Raw genomic sequence first — 19,554 nt, 5'->3', positions numbered from 1 at the left:
CAGGTTTTGCTTTTAAGTGTGTCTCACACAGGATATATAGTTAAATAAAGGATGATGTTTTGCTCTTCTTTTTGTATAAAGAACAACCCTGTGCCTAAATATTTCAATTTCAAGCTTGCTTTATTGAATCAAGGTCAAGACCCACTATCCATAGTGCTTGTTCATATTATGCAGTTCCAAGCAGAATTTCATTCAGAACCTTTTACCTTGATATGTATATTTTTTTAGCTAAATGGTAAGGTAGAGATTGTAAACAAATTGAACAAATCAGATGTGCAACTTGGAGGACCTTAGTTTTAAAACAAGCAAAGAGAGTTCTCCTGTCCAAAATGAGCATTTTAAAGTGCTGTTGCTTTCTATGGAAGCAATTATCACATGGTTACCGTATTTTTCGCACCATAGGGCGCACCGGACCATAGGGCGCACCCAGTTTTTAGGGGGGGGGGAATCAAGGAAAAAAATATTTTTCCCCCCCAGCCCCAAAGAGCAGCGTACAGGCTGCACACAACCTCTCCCTGCCAGAGGGGTTGCGCGCAGCTATGGAAGAAGGCAAGGCAGCGAGCGGGATGGATCCCGCTCGCTGCTTTGGCTTCCCCCTTATTCCTGTGCAGCCTCTCCCTCCTGGGAGAGGCTGCGTGGGGCTAAAGAATCCATAGCTCCGTGCAGCCTCTCCTTGCCGGAGAGGTTGCGCACAGCTATGGAAGAAGGCAAGGCAGCGAGCGGGATGGATCCCGCTCGCTGCTTTGGCTTCCCCTTTAGCCCCGTGCAGCCTCTCCCTCCCGGGAGAGGCTGCGTGGGGCTAAAGAATCCATAGCTCCGTGCAGCCTCTCCTTGCGGAGGGGTTGCGCGCAGCTATGGAAGAAGGCAAGGCAGGGGGCGGGATGGATTCCGCTCGCTGCTTTGGCTTCCCCTTTAGCCCTGTGCAGCCTCTCCTTGCCGGGAGACGCTGCGCAGGGCTAAAGAAGCCATAGCCCGTGGAGCCTCTCCCTGCCGGAGGGGTTGCGCGCGGCTATGGCAGAAGCCTGCATTCGCTCCATAGGATGCACACACATTTCTCCTCAATTTTTGGAGGGGAAAAACTGTGTCCAATAGAGCAAAAAATACGGTAATTCCCTTCTGTTAAATCAGTGAGGCTTAGAAGTGCTTGACAGGATCCTGTCTCTGGGCTTTCAGTCCTCATTAAGGTTGCATTCCTAGCTAGTCTTACCTAGGAGTAAGTCCCACTTATTTTGGACTTATTTTTGAGTACACATGGTTCATTCTTAGTCCTGTCAGAGAGGTATGAAAATGTACAGAATCATAGAATCATAGAGTTGGAAGAGACCACAGGGGCCATCGAGTCCAACCCCCTGCCAAGCAGGAAACACCATCAGAGTACTCCTGACATATGGTCGTCAAGCCTCTGCTTAAAGACCTCCAAAGAAGGAGACTCCACCACACTCCTTGGCAGCAAATTCCACTGTCGAACAGCTCTCACTGTCAGGAAGTTCCTCCTAATGTTTAGGTGGAATCTTTTTTCTTGTAGTTTGGAACCATTGCTCCGTGTCCGCTTCTCTGGAGCAGCAGAAAACAACCTTTCTCCCTCCTCTATGTGACATCCTTTTATATATTTGAACATGGCTATCATATCACCCCTTAACCTCCTCTTCTCCAGGCTGAGTCTCTGATTCAGGAAATATGGCTCTATCCGCCCCATACCTGCCAATATTTCTGCCAGTATTCCCATTCTCAAAAAGCTATATGGCTCCTGAAATGGAACCTCTGTATATCCCCACCCACCTAACACCTTCACAAAAAAACCCCTCTTTTCAGATTATGTAGGTATTTTTGACTTGCAGAAACTGACATAAGAATAGTGCTGGTTTCTCTTTCTGCTTCTAGAGTAGTCCTTTTTGGAAAACTTGGTTGGACTCCAACTCCCATCAGCCCCAGCCAGAATGTCCAACAGTCAGTGATGGCTGGCATTAGAGCAATATTTGGATGACCACAGGCTCCTTACCCCTGTTTAATCTTGCATTCAGGTCTTTGTCTACCTATTGATATTTCTAGCACTTTGTCATTTCAAAGTCCTTCCCCAGTGGCCTCCTTCCCATTGCAATCCTCTCTGAATATGTACGTGGATAGCTCAGATGGTTAGAGCAAGGTGCTGATAATGCCAAGGTCACAAGTTTGACCCACATATGGGACAGCTGCATATTCCTGCAATGCAGGAAGTTGGACTAGATGATCCTCAGGGTTCCTTCCAGCGGTACAATTCCATGATTCTATGTCTATAAACAGATGATTTTATTAGGAAAAGTCGCACCCCAGAAATCCTGAGCTCTCTTTGGATCAACAGTCCTGCAATGTTCTGAATGGCATCTTGTTCTTTGTGCCAACAGGAAAAGGACTTCTGATCCTGGATGGACCAAAGTGGTTTCAGCACCGCCGACTGTTAACTCCAGGGTTCCACTATGATATTTTGAAACCTTACGTAGCACTGATTGCAGATTCAACCAAAGTGATGCTAGTAAGTAGGATGGCTGATGCTGCTAAGGTGCTGAGATGCTGGTAAAATGTTGTTGATACTAATGGGATAGTTACCTCTCTCACAGTAGGGATTGGTCATAGTTCAGTGTAAGATGGAATAAGGGGCAGGTAAATGGGACGCGGGTGGTGCTGTGAGTTAAACCACAGAGCCTAGGACTTGCCGATCAGAAGGTCGGTGGTTCGAATCCCCGCAACGGGGTGAGCTCCCGTTGCTCAGTCCCTGCTCCTGCCAACCTAGTAGTTCGAAAGCACGTCAAAGTACAAGTAGACAAATAGGTACCGCTCCGGCGGGAAGGTAAACGGCGTTTCTGTGCACTGCTCTGGTTCGCCAGAAGTGGCTTAGTCATGCTGGCCACATGACCCGGAAGCTGTACGCCAGCTCCCTTGGCCGATAAAGCGAGATGGGCGCCACAACCCCAGAGTCGGTCACAACTGGACCTAATGGTCAGGGGTCCCTTTACCTTTAAATGCCCCTTATTCTAATACTGGAATGCCCTGAACTTGAATGGCAAAATAATAACTGGCAATTTCTATATGCAATAAGTGGGCTCATCCAATCCACTCTTATCCCTTCAAAACAGAGAGGGCAAGTTCACATTATCCACTGATGGTTAGCAAGGATAAAGGTTATGGACACGTCATAAGTTAGGCCCTGTCTGCACTATACATTTAAAGCAGAATCAAAGTACTTTAAATAGTCATGGTTTCCCTCACGTAAACTTGGGAAGTGGCATTTGTTAAGGCTGCATAAATGTATAGTCCAGATGGAGTCTGCACTATATGATATGATATGAAATGAAAACTCTGATATTTGACCTGGGACAGCCATTCAATAAAATGCTCTTCAGGATCTGGGAAGTTAACTCTCCTTACTCTCCTTTCTGTTCTAACTCTCCTTTCTGTTCTAGGATAAATGGGAGAAGATGATTGACAAGGATGCCACAAAATCACTGGAGATGTTTGAACATGTCAGTCTGATGACTCTGGAAAGCATCATGAAATGTGCCTTCAGTTACCAGAGCAAAGGGCAGACTCACAGGTTGGTGTCTTGTTTTAATTTTTATTCCCCCCCCCATAAAGCTGGGATGCGGGTGGCACTGTGGGTAAAACCTCAGCGCCTAGGACTTGCCGATTGCATGGTCGGCGGTTCGAATCCCCGTGGCGGGGTGCGCTCCCGTCGTTCGGTCCCAGCGCCTGCCAACCTAGCAGTTCGAAAGCACCCCTAAGTGCAAGTAGATAAATAGGTACCCGCTTTATAGCGGGAAGGTAAACGGCGTTCCATGTGCTGCGCTGGCTTGCCAGATGCAGCTTGTCACGCTGGCCACGTGACCCGGAAGTGTCTGCGGACAGCGCTGGCTCCCAACCTATAGAGTGAGATGAGCACACAACCCTAGAGTCTGGCAAGACTGGCCCGTACGGGCAGGGGTACCTTTACCTTTTTATAAAGCTGGCCTATGCAGTAGATTATTTTTTTATGATGCCCATTTCCATTTAAACTGAATGTGTTTTCACAAAACTGCACAGCTGTCTGCAGCAGCAGCAGCAACAGCAACAGCAACAGCAACAGCAACAGCCACAGCCACAGCAACAGCAACAGCAACAACAACAGCTGTCTGCTTTTTCTTTCAGAGAGTTGGATTCTTACATAAAAGCAGTTTATGACCTGACCTATTTGGTGTCACAGAGAGTCCGTACCTTGTTGTATCGGATTGATCTCATTTATAGATGCACAGCAGCTGGGCGCAGTTTCCTGGAAGCCTGTAGAGTGGCACACCAACATACAGGTAAAACCCCACTATCAGTTTCCTCCTTCATTTACAAGAGAACTAGCTAATGACAATTTGAGAGATATACTTTCCTCTAGCCCTTTGAGAAGAGTCACCATGGCTGCCTGGAGACAAAACACTCACTTGCAGAGACAGATGAACTTGACAGCAGCAAGACAAAGGAACAGTATCAGAAGGTTATGGGGTTGGTAGTGAGCTCCTGGTGGGGCAAGGAGCCTTGGGACATGCCAGCTCTTGATAGAGGCCCTGAATCACTCCATATTTGTCCAGTGACTTCTGACATGTATGGAGTCTATCATACCCACCCAGTGTTTACTTCATCTGATTGTTGGGAACTTGGGGCAGTATTGCCCTTGCAGAAGTGTAAAGTCTCAGAGACTTAATTCCTTAACGTTTGTCACACAGACAAAGTCATAGAAGAAAGAAAGAAATCTTTTCGGAAAGAGGGAGAACTTGAAAAAATCAAACAAAAACGGTACTTGGATTTTCTGGATATTCTTCTTTGTGCCAAGGTAAGAAACTTCAAAATGACAATGCAATGGACAGTTTTTGCTATGTGGCATCAGTGAATAACACTGACACTAACTATCCTGCAATAGAACACGAAGCATGACATCCAACCAAACAGCAATAGTTTATTTAGAGATAATATTGAGAGCTAAAAGTTAGAAACATTTAGCTGCTAACCAGCTCGCTCTAGGAGTAACTACATTGGCTACATTGGCTTCCTTGTCTTCTACACTGGCTTTCTGGTCCTCCCTGTTCCCTTATAATCCTTGATGATGTATTAGTTTGAAGTAGGGATGCATATGGAACTGCACCAATCACATAGGAATCTTCCAGACTGGCTGTTTACTGCAGCATTCCTCAACTTTCGGTTTCCAAATGTTGTCAGCCTACAGCTCCTATCCCTCCAAGTTTGCTTAGCCATTGTTTGGGGATGACGGGAGTTGTAGACCAGCAACATCTCTGGGGAGCCAAGGTTGAAGAAAATTGATTTATTGAGCCTTCATGCTGATATGTTCACAGACAAAAAATAAAATAAAAGCTCTGTTATCCGGTGTTATCTGTTTAATGGGCATTCATCCTGATAGGTTCACGGGGAGGCTATACATCATTGCCTCCTAGTCAGGCTTTTGCAGTTTGAAACACTGAACCATTAAATTGTAGAGCTGGAAGAGACCCTGAGGATCATCTAGTCCAATCCCCTGCAATGAAGGAATATGCAGCTGTCCCATATGAGTGACAGGATAGTTGCACCAGATATGAATAAAATTTTCCAACTGGAAGCACTCATAGAAAGAGTGTGGGGTATCTCAACTCTAGCAGCAAAAAGCATATGTAGGTGAAGAGTGATGAAGCCTTCCACCATCTGTGAATATTATACCCCGGATGAAGAAATAATCAAGTAAACGAGTAACAGGGTTCTTTTTTTCTTTTTTTTTAAAAAAAAGTTTCTTAAGTCCTTTAACCATGGTAATCTTTTAAATCTCTAACCATTTCTAACTCATCAAATAGCTAATCTCCTTTTTTTCCCTTCAGGATGAAAATGGTGTTGGGTTATCTGATGAAGATCTGCGTGCTGAAGTGGACACTTTCATGTTTGAAGGCCATGATACCACAGCCAGTGGGATCTCTTGGCTATTATATGCGATGGCCCAGAACCCAGAACACCAGCAAAGGTGCAGGGAGGAGATAAAGGACACTCTGGGAGATCGAGACACAATTCAGTGGTGAGACCTCTAACTCTGCTTTTTCTATACTTGTATGGCCTGTTTGGAGGGGAAGGATAATTGCTTTCTCATTCTAGAATCAGAAGATCAGTTTAATAGGCCAATCACAGAGATTCCTTTATCATTTCCCTTTTGCTTCTTTCTCTCCAACAAACACTTAGACCCCCCAAGTTCTAAGTATGTTTACTTTCAAAAGATACAGGTGGGAGTTAGCAATTGTTGAGTTTTTCCATATTATTTTATTTTTTTGTCTATTTATGTACTTACGTATTTATTAATTTTATATCATGCCCTTCCTCCCATTATTACGTGATGAGTCTGCTGGGATCTTGATTGTCTTCATCTTTTATGTCCTTCTGATTATGTGCTTCCAGCTTTGATATGCAATGAAAAGCTTCCTTTTTGGGGGAAAAACTTGACTCATATAATTAGAATTCTGATAAAATCATAACATCTACAATGGTACCTTGGGTTACAGGGGCTTCAGGTTACAGACTCCGCTAACCCAGAAATAGTACCTCGGGTTAAGAACTTTGTTTCAGGATGAGAACAGAATTCACGCGGTGGCAGCAGTGGGAGGCCCCATTAGCTAAAGTGATACCTCAGGTTAAGAATGGTTTCAGGTTAAGAACAGACCCCCGGAACGAATTAAGTTCTTAACCAGAGATACCACTGTACTGAAATGAGTGGGACCAGTAAGTCATAACTAATTTAGCTCATTGATTTCAAAGGGACTAAAGCATCATTCTCCAGCCAGGTGCCCTTCAGATATTTTGGACCACAACCATGCTAACTGGGGCTGGAGTTGTAGTTCAAGACATCTGGAAGGCACCACGTTGGTGAACGCTAGACTCAAGTATGACTAACTGACTTTGGATCCAACTCACCATTTCCACATCTAGAGACCTGTTTAGACAATCAGTATCTGCTGGTACTGCAGTGGCAAGGGAAAGTCAAGCCCATGATTCCTCACTATTCCTCTCATCTGTTCAGTACACCTAGGTACCAAATATCTGAACAGGGCTTAGGTCTTCTAGCCATCAACTCTATTAGAGCAGTGTTGTCACTGGAGATTTGTGATAGAGAAAGAACGAGAACCAAGGTGTACAACACTATGATATTTCAGACCCTTGCTACCTTGTTTGACCGGTTGCACAGCTGCTGATCCTATCATATTAGTTGGAAAAGTTGTTGCTCAAATGTGGTTTCATCTGAATTTTTCAGGGATGACCTGGGGAAGATTCCTTACACCACCATGTGTATTAAGGAGAGTCTCCGTCTTTACCCTCCAGTGCCTGGCATCTCCCGGCAGCTTAGTAAACCCATAACTTTTTGTGATGGACGCAGCTTACCCAAAGGTTAGTTCAGATTGGCCGTTTTCTGTTGGCCATAGTCTACCTTAGATTGAATAAAATATTTGACACAAGGTCCAGTCCTTTCTCCTGTTGAAATCAAGGAGACTTAAAAATGTTGCATTGTGTTCTTTGTAAACTGACTCAAATTCAAAATTTGATGGTGAACTTCAGGTGTCAAAACCACATTCTAGATTACAGTAATGCTATGAAATTTTCATTTACAATGGAAGGTATTATTTGCAAACCCAAACAGAAAGGTTTGGAATATGTGCATTTGACCATTGTTTGCCCATTCAGAACTTACTGCAATGCACTTTCTAAATCAGTGTGGTGAACCTCTGGCCGGCAGACTGAATTAGGGTTATCAGATCCCAATTTGTCAGCGAGTCCACCTTTGCCAGCTTGCAGCCATGGCTTGAATTCAAACCACACCTGCAAACAGGCTGCTGATCAGCTGATCAGCAGTTACCTCAAGCCCATTTGAACTTTGACAGATGGGTGCCAGCTGGATCCAGTCCCCCCTAACCCCATTATAAACAAACCCACTCTACTAGCTTCCTCCTGGCACCTGTATATCTTCACAGAGAATATACCCAGTGCAGTTTTGAAATTAATGGTTAAGATCTCTGTTTTGAAATGTTCAGTCCACTATCTTGATTCAAAATTGCATCAAATTACATCTAAGCAAAATCCAAACCCTGCTCTTTTCCTTGGCACCCAAAATTTGGTTACTATATCTTAAGAGGCTCCATATGCAAAGTGGATGAACAACTTCCCAAAATATATAGAAGATAAGGATGATAACTTTCAGAACTCATGCCTGAGCTTGTTTCCCCCCTCTTCCCTCTCCACTCCCCTTTCCTCACATTCCATGAATTTATGAGGGCAGGTCTATGGATTTTTGTAAACTCTGGTAGCCTTTTCAATTATTGAACAGGGTAAAAATGCTTTAAATAACTAACACAGAAATGAATGCAACATTGACCCCATTTACTAATAGAAAGCAGCTTCAGAAAGTGCTCCTGTGAAGTGAAGCGAAGGCTACAATGAGAGGGTGCGCTTAACACTTTTCCTGCCGCCATCTCTTGACTCTGAATTGCCCTCCCAAAATTTCTCCTCAGGTTTCCAAATATCAGGCTTGTTTGAGTAGAGTGCAGTTTGGAGCAAAGAAGTGGCAAGACAGGAACATGTATATGTGTTGCAGCTTTATATTGCCTTTACTCGGTGTGGCTTTTTTTTTGCAGGGGAACTATGGTTATTGGTGTGTTGTGTAATCTCTAATTGTGTACAATGTTTATGTGGGCCCTCTCAGAGGTGTGACTAATATGTTCCATCAATCTGAGTAGGACATACATGCAAGTCCATTTAGCTGGATCAGAACCATAAGGTCCTTCTGCCCCCAACATTGCTTCTTTGTTTTCCTTCTCTGAGTTGAAATGTTAGCTCTGAGATAGGTCTTCGGTAATGGGAGTGCTTGGATATTGAAATTAATCATGTTAACACTTTATGTTACAGGTTCCCTGGTGGCAATTAATATTTATTGTATCCACCGAAACCCTAGTGTATGGCAAGACCCAGAGGTAATAATTTGTCGTTATAGATAAAGGCATGTGACAACATCTGCAACTAGTTTCAGAGCTGGAATACATAGCTGGTGGATTTTAGCCAAACTGCATTTTTAAAAATAAAGGTGAAGTGATCACATGGCACAGCAATTTGATAATCTCAGCTACTAAGGATGTTGCCCTTTGAGTCAAACTAAGGGCTCATGCAGACTTTCCTTTGTGCCACACTTTCCAGGCACAGGTCAGGGCTATATAGCTCCATGTCTGTGTATGTGTTTTTTGTCCCGGTGCTTTCCCCTGGAAAACCCATGTTTTACTGCTGAATTGAAGCAAATGGCAATCTGTGGGGAACCTGACTACCATTTCCTCCAATTAAAATGGTACAATGTGGGTTTTCTTAGGGAAAGTGCCAGGACAAATCACAACACAAAAAAAAACAAAATACGTACTCAGATACAGAGCTTGAATGCCCAGACCTGTGCCTAGAAACATGGCACAAAAGGATGTCTGGCTGTCTGGATGAGTACCAGTTGCTGGACAGCAATGGGGAGAGGAGGACTGTTGCCTTCAAAACCTGCCTGTAGGCTTCTCAAAGGCATCTAGTTGGCTACTCTGCAAAGCAGGATGCTGGATCTTTGGTCTGATCCAGCAGGCTTTTATGTTTTGAAAGCAGAACTCTAGCATGAATAAGGGAACAATTTGTAATCATGTTCCTCCCCTTGCCATTTTCTGCTAAAAAGAATCACTCCTAAATGCATTTTGACTGTTGGTGTGAAATGGTGTGCAAAATATGTGTACATAATAATAATGCAGATAAATTTTCAAGAGACTCTTTTATGTTAATGGTGTACAAATGTGGAGAACTAAACTTAAAATTGGGAAACTGAGGGAAATGGTAGTGGACAGATTCGTTCATGCCTTCTCTTACCCACACAAATTGTGGGGAGAATGGATGACAAGCAGGCAGAATGCACCTGCCGCTGCCCTGTTGCTTGCCACCAGAGGCAGATTTAGGGCTGTGAGGGCGGTGTGCATACACTGGGCACTGAGCTGAGGGGGCGCCCTCTCAAAGCCCGGTATGTGAGGTGCTGGGCTTTGGGAAAGAAGTGTGAGACTCTTAAAGGGTCTTAAAGTCCCTGAACCTCCTTCTCAAAGTCAGACACCTCCTTACCTGCCTTTGGGAAGGCAACACGAAGGCGGGGCACCAAATGTTGGCCTTGCACAGGGACCATAGTGCCCAAGTCTGCCACAATTGCCAAAATGTTGCTGTTGTTACTGTTGCCCGAATGTGGGGTGACCAGATGGGCATGCCACTGCTACCATCACCATGCTCTTCCTCTGCCACCACTGCACAACTCTACTTCCTGCTCACCTGCCAAGCAAGCCAATTGGGAGAACTGGAGGAGGTGGGTCAAAATGACAAGGAAAGGTGCAAGTTGGCACAGGATGGTGCCCTTCTACCTTCTTTCCACTTCCACTCTTCCCGTCCAAGGCCCTCAGCAGTAGTGACAGCAGTGGGTGGCCTGGAAATTGGGCCATTGGCCCAGAGACCTGAAGATTGGCTATTGGCTATCCAAACCTACAGTTTGGATACAGTTGAAATTCTACAGTTGAAATTCTGGCAACCTTATAAGAAGCATCAAAGCGTTTTAAACATATATGTCTTAAGACTGGGCCCAAGATTATATAAAAGTTTCCAGACTGTGAAGCAAGACTATCAATTGCTAGAGATGCTAATAAAAGACATCTGCCTTCTTTTCCTCCAGGTGTTTGACCCCACTAGGTTCTCATCCAAGAAGTCATCTCAGAGGCATTCTCATGCTTTTGTGCCTTTTGCAGCTGGACCAAGGTGAGGATATAGACAGTTCAGTGTCACGGTCTGATTTACTCTCGGCTTAATTAGGCAGCAAGCAGACACTTTCGGTGTTTCAAACAGTTTATGATGTACGGTAATTGCTCTCTGAGCCATTCACAGTAACTGACTGTCATTAACACATTGAGGCATCTGAACTATGTCCTCGCTTCCAAGGAGCCCCCTCCCTCCCTTCTCTTTGATTGACACCTCTCTTTAACCCTCGTGAACCTATGAGCGTGAGCAGATTCATACTGATATACTGCCCCTTCCTCTGATGTATTTTCCTCCTTCTCAGTTGCTGCCTGATATTCCTTACCAGCGTCTGGGCTTTCTGCCAGCCCTGGCTCACTGTCATGAGAAAATGTCTCTTCCTCTCTGACATGAGAAGCCAAGGAGGATTGAGGGGGGGCTGGATTCAAACTGCTGTAGAGGAATGAGAGGTTCCTTGCTGCCTCTCTGAAGATCCCTGTCTCTGCAGATCTCCTCTTCTTCCTCCCCATTGTCGCTCTGGGGCGCCATGTCTCTGACATTCAGGCCAGATGAGTGAGAAGTTGCTGATGAGCAATAGGGAGGAGAGAAAGAAGCTTGTCTTTGGAGTCTGGTGGAGAATCTGTTGCTGGGCTAGAAGTTCCATTGCCCCTGACCACTGGTCATACTGCTTGAAGGAAGCTGGAGTCTAACAACATCTGTAGGGCCACAGGTTCCCCACCAATGACCTAGAACATATTTGCAGCTGGCTACAGATAGATTGCATTAATTGTCACATATGGGTGATGTATTGCTACAGGAAGTTAAAAAAAAAAAGCAGGGGCTTGGAAAGGGGCATGTATTTCTGTCCCACCCCTTCTGCTGGCTGGAGGCAATGTCCTCAAGAGGCTTGACTTGCTTTTTGGGAGAAACCAAAGCTATGATAATGGAGAGCCTATTGGGTTGTGGGTTGTTAGTGCTGTGAACCTTCCGCTATTGTAAAAAGCAAAACAAAAACACCTCACATTGCAGAAGTGCCTTAAGTATCATGTGATCTTCATTCCAAGGAAACCAATCCTGGAGCACATTCAGGAACCCCTGAAATCTTTCACCACACTCAGGGATTGGGGGAAGCATTCCAGCATGGATCAAGGTCCAAGGCTCCGAGAGGATTTGGGTTTCCTTGTTAATGGTTAATGGTGGGGAGTCTATCCAGGCTGAAAGTTGGAATGAAAGTATTTTGACAGGCAGAGTCAGCATTTTCAGGTAAAGCTCCTGCATTATGATTAACTGTGCTTCTTAATAGATTTTCCTGACTTTTCTCTCTTTCCTCAGGAATTGCATTGGACAGCAGTTTGCCATGAATGAGATGAAAGTGGCACTTGCCCAAATCCTACTCCGGTTTGAAATCTTGCCAGATCCAGCAAAGCCTCCTGTTCCGATCCCCCAGGTTGTCTTAAAATCTCAAAATGGGATACACCTGTTGCTAAAGAAACTCAGCTGATAGCATATACAATTGTAGGGTTGCACAGGACCATGGGTCATCTAATCTAACCCTCTGCAATGCAATAATTAATAAAATGGCATATTTAAAGGCAAGCTGTGAATCATTTGAAACTTCTTTGAGAGGAGTGGGGAGGGGTCTGATGGAGCATATTAGGAGAGTTAATGAAGTAAACACCCAATTATGAAGAAGGAGCCCTGGGTCAGCCATGCCTCCATCCTCTGTCTCGAAAAAACCCATCACCAGGACTACCTCCCAGTTCAAGAGGGCACCACTGCTACTGTGCCACTTCCAGGGGCATCAGACAGGTCCCAGCCCCTCCAGAGTGTCTTCAGAACAGAGCTTTGACCCACCTAGACAGGAGTTCTGGGCTCTGTTGGGAAGAAGGGCGGGATATAAATTCAAAAAAATAAATGGAAATAAATGCAGTGGAGCTGGCCTGCTGGCTGAAACTCACAGATCATATCTAGTTTGGAGATTAGTCAACAAAGTAATTGGCCATGCCTGAATACAGGAACACTGCAAGATATTGTCACTAAACACGCTGAGTAAGGTCCTAATCACTTCCATTACTCCAGAGTCATTTCAAACATGCCAGAAGGACACATGGCACATGCCTCATCTATTTGTGCCAAGGAGTGGTCAGAACAGCAGGGCAGTGCCACAAAGCCACCCTCACAGCATACGTTTTGCTGCTACTTACAGGGCAGGGTTATGGCAAGGTTGCGAGTGTGCATTGTGGCGGGAGCAACAGATTAGCTCTGCCAATGTGGCTGCACAGTGCCAACCATGGTGCCTTCCTGCCCTGTCCAGGCACCATCCCAGGAAAGCATGCTATTTTTCTGGAAAAAGAGGTGCCAGAACTCACCATGAACACGTCCCTTGTTTGCAATGGCACCCGCACGAGAAGTGCTGGAACAGAGTTCTGGTGAGTTCCAGCTGAAAAAAAGCCCTGCCACTAAGTGACAGCAATACCAGAGCTGAGAATGGCAGCCCCATGGCCTTGCTCTATTCTATCAGCTACTGCAGCATATTTTGTAAAATATGCAAGGATTTATGTAAAATGAACCATGGAAAGAGAAGAAGGGAAGTCATTGATATCTTAAGGATGTAAAACGAGTATCTTAAATTGCAAAACAGAAAACTTGATAGAAATTATATACAGAATGGTAAAAAGAAAAAGAAAGAAAACAAGGAATAAAAAGTAAAAAAAAAAACCACATGGAGGCTATGCCAGCAATGATCGCTCCACCCTGCCATTCTCACCTCCAGCTAAATTCTTTTCATTCAGGTAATTTACCTCTGCATGCATACTTTATTCATCATTGCCAAATACAGCTGGCAACTGGATTTACCCCTGCAAACATGCCCTGACAAGTACATCTCAAGTTGTTCAATCAACAAAGAAGCAAAGCACTCTATGTTTTCCAGTTTCATAGTGATTGCCCTACACTTTATTCACAACTGAATGGTGACTGGTATTTTGACTGGTATTCAGTCAATTTTCAGTTCCTTATTGAGAAACGCAGTTTTATAAAGAGACCCCCAACATCTCACTAGGTACCGTAAGTCAGAGAATCCCTTACCATGTGGACATGGCCATACAGCCAGTGGCTGGCGGGTCCTGGGAAACTCTTAAAACCCTTGATCAGTTTCTGCCTTGTCTGAAATAGCTGGATGGCTTTCAGAGCCATGCAGGTGAAGATCAATGCCACAGTCCAATAGAAAAACCGAGAGGGACTAGCAGGTAGCCAGTGTTGGCTATTTGCAGTATGGTAGCGCTGCAGAGAGCTTGCTGGGGAGACCATGCATTAAAAAGAAAGGGACTCAAAAATAACTTAAACAAGGTTTTAATTACAAAAAACAAAAACTCCTTATACACTAAATACATTAACAACAAACCAGACCCAACCACCAACCCAACCCCCAGGGTAATGGGAGAGCTAGGTGCTGCTCCTTATATACTACATGCAAATGCTGACACACCTTAATCAATGCAACTCAGCAGCACCTGCTGTGTTTCACAGCTGTAAAGCTGGGTCTCGTTATCTTGCTCTGGCCCTTGCTCTGGCCCCTTAAAGACATACACATTAGGTGGAACAATGATGAACCTTTACATTTAAAGTAACCACTCAACATTTCCCCTGCGGTTCATATTGTGGAACAAAAACATAAAGCATACTTTGTACATGTTTTTCATGTGTAACCTTTGGAAGTGCTTTTGTAAAAATGTCCGCAATTTGATTATCACCTGGGACATATTCAAATACAATCATTTCGTCAGCAATTAATTTCTTTACAAACTCCAAACGTAATCTCAAGACTCTAGTGCGCTGCGTATTGGTTTCTGAACACGTCATCTACATACACACATATTTTTGTTACAGAGTTTGCCCTTTCCTTTATAAAAACACAATTGTCTGCCTTTCCTTGTGAAAAACCAATATCCAGCAATTCTTTTGCTAAAGTTTGGTGCCAATTCCTTCCACTTTGGTGCAGACCATAAAGGGATTTATTTAATTTGCATACCAAACCTTCAGCAGCGTCTATGCCTTCAGGAACACGTGTAAAAATTTGTTCTTTTAAATCTGCAAACAAATATGCAGTTTTTATATCTAGGTGATAAACAGAATGTCCACGTTGTGATGCATCTTTTAACAAAAGCTTAACTGTTTCATATTTTACACTTGGCGAATAACACAAATCATAATCTTCGCCTGGAATTTGTTGAAAACCCTTAGCAACTAATCTTGCTTTGTACCTTACAACTTCATTTTTGTCATTCATTTTAACTCTATAAACCCATTTTGAATCAATAAGTCTCATATCTGGGGTTTGTGGTACAAGAGACCAAGTGTTATGCTCTTTTAAAGAAGCTATCTCAGAGTTCATAGCTTTATACCAATTTGCAGCTTGGTGCTTAGGTAAATTCTGAACGTCACTGTAGCTTTTTGGCTCAAAAACCACCTTATTGGCATACACAGTATTAAAATGTTCATCTGCAAATCGTTGTGGCTTCTGCCTCTTTCTATCTGAACGTCTTAGTCCAGAAGGAGAGTCAGACTCCTCAGACTTAATGGGACTAAGTAAATTACTAGTTTCAGGTTGTAAATCATCACTGTCAGATTGAAGAGGTGCCTGTAGGCTAAGCTCACGATCGGAAAACTCAAGAGAATCTAACCTCCCCTCGGGTGCCTGTGACTTTAAATCATCAAACAAATTATCAGATTCAACAGGCTTTTTGTCTTTTTCCATTAATTCAGAAGCACCATTTCCTGCTGCTGCTTCTTCTTCTTCTTCTTCTTCCTCAGTATTATCTATACCATCAGTATCTTGGAAAACAGCAACTCCATTCCAATTTACAGTTTGTATCATGCTTCTGGTAATATGAAATTTGCCAGTTGCTGGTATGTAAATTCTGTATGCCCCCTGCTGGTAGCCCATTAATTTTCCCTGGACACTACGCTCACCCAATTTCTGCTTAGCGGGATAATGCATAATTACATCTGAACCCCAAATGCGTAGGTATTTCAGATTAGGGCGTTTTTTAAACAGCTTCTCATAGGGGGTGACATCTAAACCAGAATGATAACTGCGATTTCTAACATAACAAAATGCATTAAGCGCTTCAGCCCAAAAGTCTTTGGGCAGATTAGCATCGTGCAGATACGTTTTAACCCCTGCCTGCAGGTCACGCTGCACAACTTCAACAAGCCCATTTTGCCAGGGACTTCGGGGGCAAGATAACTCATGAGTAGTCCCCTGCGCTTCCAGGAATTTCTCAAAATCCTCCGAAACAAATTCCCCGCCCCGGTCAGAAAACAGGTTCTTCATTGGTTTGTTAAAGTGCGTTTTTACCCAGTTGTAAAAAACTTTGTACTTCTCAAATGCTTGTGACTTTTCAGCTATTGCATAAGTCCAACAGTATCTACTATACTGGTCTATGAGGGTAAGCCAGTACTTAGAACCTCCTAATGATGGTGGGAGTGGCCCAACTAAATCACAATGTACACGCTCAAATGGCTCAGTTACTTTCCTATCTGAGCACCTACCCTTGCGTGCAACCTTAATCTTATTCTTGCAACAGGATAAACATTGCATAAAGAATTTACATGGCTTTAAGTTGAGGCCATTAACAATATTCTTCGTCCTAATTACATCAGCAAAATTCAAGTGTCCCAGAATTCTGTGCGCCTCGTGGAGACACCCGGAATGAGGCCTTGCATTCCTCAACCCCTGGCTTGACTGTGCTGCTCTGCAATTTATAGGCAATTGGGAGTAGGTGCGAAAATACAGTCTATATAAACCATCAGAGTCCCGGGCATACAATAGATGTTTGTTCCCCTCAAAAAACTCACACATTGAATTTAAGAAACGCACACTTATGCCTTGACGAGCAAAACACCTTACTGATAATAAGTTGTCCACTGATGGACAGTAAATGCAGTTCGCTATTGTAATGTTTAAAGAGTCAAGTTTAACAGTACCTCTGCCAAGTGACTGCAAGACTTGTGAATTGGCTAAATGTACATTACCAATATCCTCTTCGAAAGAAATAAACAAGCTTCGATTGTTGCAAACGTGGTGAGAAGCTCCTGAGTCCACAATAAAAGAATTCCACTTGGCACCTTTAATTCTTTTATGATCTGCAGTCCGAGCGTGAAAAGCTCGCGGCTCGTTTCTGTCTTTACGGTGCGATGTTGGCTGCTGAGATGACAACCGTGACTGACGAGCAGAAACAGGCTTGGGAGTACTTTGCTTTCTTTTGGCTCTGCAGTCCTTTGCAAAATGTCCTTGCTTATTGCAGAACCAACAACGCTTTGCAGCTTTAAATGCAGTCGCATCACCACAAGTTTGCATATGGCTTTCCTCATTACTTCTGGAAATAGGAGTGCTTATGGCACAAGCCTCCCTTCTATCCAACTCGCCCATTAATCTTGCCGTTACCCCTTCCACAGTTAATTGTGCTGGTGGGACGGCAGATATCTGGCTAGCTACACCATCAAAGTCCTCATTAAGGGAACAAAGAATGATAAAAACATACTGAATATCAGGTATGTCCATGTCCCTTCAAATTAATTCGCCGCGTATTGCCTCCAGACGTCTCAAGTGTGCTGCCAAATCACCACCAGGCTGCAACTTCGTCTGGTACAGCTGCTTGAAAAACGTCAATGCAGACGCTGACTCTTTTCTAACATGCACTGCTGCAAGACTGTCCCACATTTCTTTGGCAGTTTTCTTATTCCTTATATAGACTACTTGCTGGTCGCTGACTGCCAAATTAATTATTGCCCTGGCTTTTGCATCTCCTTTCGACCAAGCATTAGTTACAGGGTCAGGAGGGTCTTCAGTTACATAGGTCCATACTTCCCTAGAGGTCAAAAGCGCCTCCACCCGAAAAGACCATAAACTATAGTTCTCATCTGTTAGCTGTGGGAACACCAGAGCCTTCTCAGCTTCTGGAACCCGGTCAACCATTCTGGAACTCTTCCAGACCCACAGAAACTACACTAGCAGGAGAAGGAGTTTTCAAACCTTTCTCAGAGTCCAAAAATATGCAGTCATCCACTCAGCAGCTGGGCCCATAACCAAAGATGTTGGCTATTTGCAGTATGGTAGCGCTGCAGAGAGCTTGCTGGGGAGACCATGCATTAAAAAGAAAGGGACTCAAAAATAACTTAAACAAGGTTTTAATTACAAAAAACAAAAACTCCTTATACACTAAATACATTAACAACAAACCAGACCCAACCACCAACCCAACCCCCAGGGTAATGGGAGAGCTAGGTGCTGCTCCTTATATACTACATGCAAATGCTGACACACCTTAATCAATGCAACTCAGCAGCACCTGCTGTGTTTCACAGCTGTAAAGCTGGGTCTCGTTATCTTGCTCTGGCCCTTGCTCTGGCCCCTTAAAGACATACACATTAGGTGGAACAATGATGAACCTTTACATTTAAAGTAACCACTCAACAGCCAGGACCATAAGGCATTGATTACAATTTCCATTGCCAGCTGCTTGCTGCTTGCTTTGCTCCAGCATCTAGAATAAGTCCTGAAAACCTTCTGGCTTGCTTGGCTTTGGTCTGTGTGCTGTGTCAAAATATCAGATCAAATCCTGGTACTGCAGGAATCTGGGAACTGCTTAAACCTCCACCCACACTCTAAGTAGTTCCACCTGCTGGGCGCTGAATTTTCCCCTTTCCCCCACTTGGATCCAGATCACTGTTACTGGGAAATGTTTTAATTAACTGCATGCATCCCATCAGAAACTGAAGTCTTTATACCAGTAGCCTCAAATTCCCCAGTAGGGATAGGGGACATATTTGATTCACTTCCCATTTAAATAAAAAATGACAAGATTCACAGCCTCTGAAACAATACAAGAACTGAAACAGACATCCTTTGAAATTTGCCTTTTTCCAAATTTTACTGCGTAATTCTTCAGAATATACTGAGGCAAAGTGTGCATTAAAAAATGCATGTATTAGTGAATATAACATACAACAATATGTTTTATTACGGACATTGCTTTGCAAAAATGTGCATATTAGGCAAAATTGCATACTTTTGTATGCTAGGAAAAATGGCGCTAAAATGATGGATTTTCATGAGGACAGAGTGCCAAGCTTCAACATTCTTCCACCTTGGGTCCACAAATGTTTGCCCACAACTGTTGATGTGAGATCAGCAACAAGGAGAAAGTCCAAAAGATCAGGCTTTTCCCCATACAATCCTTGGAACACAATAGTTATGACCTATATATCATAAAGCTGACTAATGCATACTTTGTTTTACTAAAAACAAACAGACCCCAAAGTATTCCTAGATCTATAATATAAAACATATAAAAATTAAAATCCAGCCATATTAAGCCTTGATTTCAGAGTTTATATTGTAAATAACCAAAGCTCTGTAGTGGGCATGTTCAATAAGCACAGGAGAGTTTGCCATAAAATCACAGAAACATAGCAAATAATTCATGACAACTAAATACCCATTATCCCAACACCCCATCTGCCAGGGGCAAATACTCATCTGGAGCTCATTGTCATTAGCTCATCCTGCTCTCGAGTAGGACCTTGGTAGAGACACATGCCCGACTGGCATGTTCTCTCCCTCCTGGTCAATCGTTCGGGAGCTTCAAAAGCTTTCTTCTGCCCGAACATCACAGTGACTGATGCCAACAGACATCGGCACACTCAGGGATCCACAGAGTTTGCGCAGTCCACATAACAGAACTCAATAGCTCAGCA

At 43.7% G+C, this 19,554-nt stretch overlaps 1 protein-coding gene and 1 long non-coding RNA gene across 2 annotated transcripts in view; one reads left to right on the top strand and one right to left on the bottom strand.

Moving 5' to 3' along the window:
- The window catches only part of LOC309344231 (uncharacterized protein), a 43,078-nt gene extending 30,688 nt beyond the window's left edge, over window positions 1–12,390 (top strand). The window contains exons 16-24 of the mRNA XM_081866480.1: window positions 2,382–2,509; window positions 3,438–3,568; window positions 4,159–4,313; window positions 4,722–4,828; window positions 5,859–6,049; window positions 7,274–7,407; window positions 8,920–8,984; window positions 10,736–10,818; window positions 12,127–12,390. Coding sequence (XP_081722606.1) covers window positions 2,382–2,509; window positions 3,438–3,568; window positions 4,159–4,313; window positions 4,722–4,828; window positions 5,859–6,049; window positions 7,274–7,407; window positions 8,920–8,984; window positions 10,736–10,818; window positions 12,127–12,295 — 1,163 coding nt within the window. The 3' untranslated portion in view covers window positions 12,296–12,390. The remainder of the gene's footprint in view (window positions 1–2,381; window positions 2,510–3,437; window positions 3,569–4,158; window positions 4,314–4,721; window positions 4,829–5,858; window positions 6,050–7,273; window positions 7,408–8,919; window positions 8,985–10,735; window positions 10,819–12,126) is intronic.
- Window positions 1–14,044, bottom strand: part of LOC309345307 — a 52,003-nt gene extending 37,959 nt beyond the window's left edge. Inside the window, exon 1 of the long non-coding RNA XR_014158171.1 lies at window positions 13,882–14,044. This is a non-coding gene — a long non-coding RNA (uncharacterized lncRNA). The remainder of the gene's footprint in view (window positions 1–13,881) is intronic.
- Window positions 14,045–19,554: the final 5,510 nt, after the last annotated feature.

The sequence above is a fragment of the Podarcis erhardii genome (genome assembly GCF_964252035.2).
Source record: "Podarcis erhardii genome assembly, chromosome: 6".
In the NCBI taxonomy this organism is placed as follows: domain Eukaryota; kingdom Metazoa; phylum Chordata; class Lepidosauria; order Squamata; family Lacertidae; genus Podarcis; species Podarcis erhardii.
The sequence above is the reverse complement of the archived record's forward strand: the minus strand, read 5'-3'. Positions and strand labels throughout refer to the sequence as shown.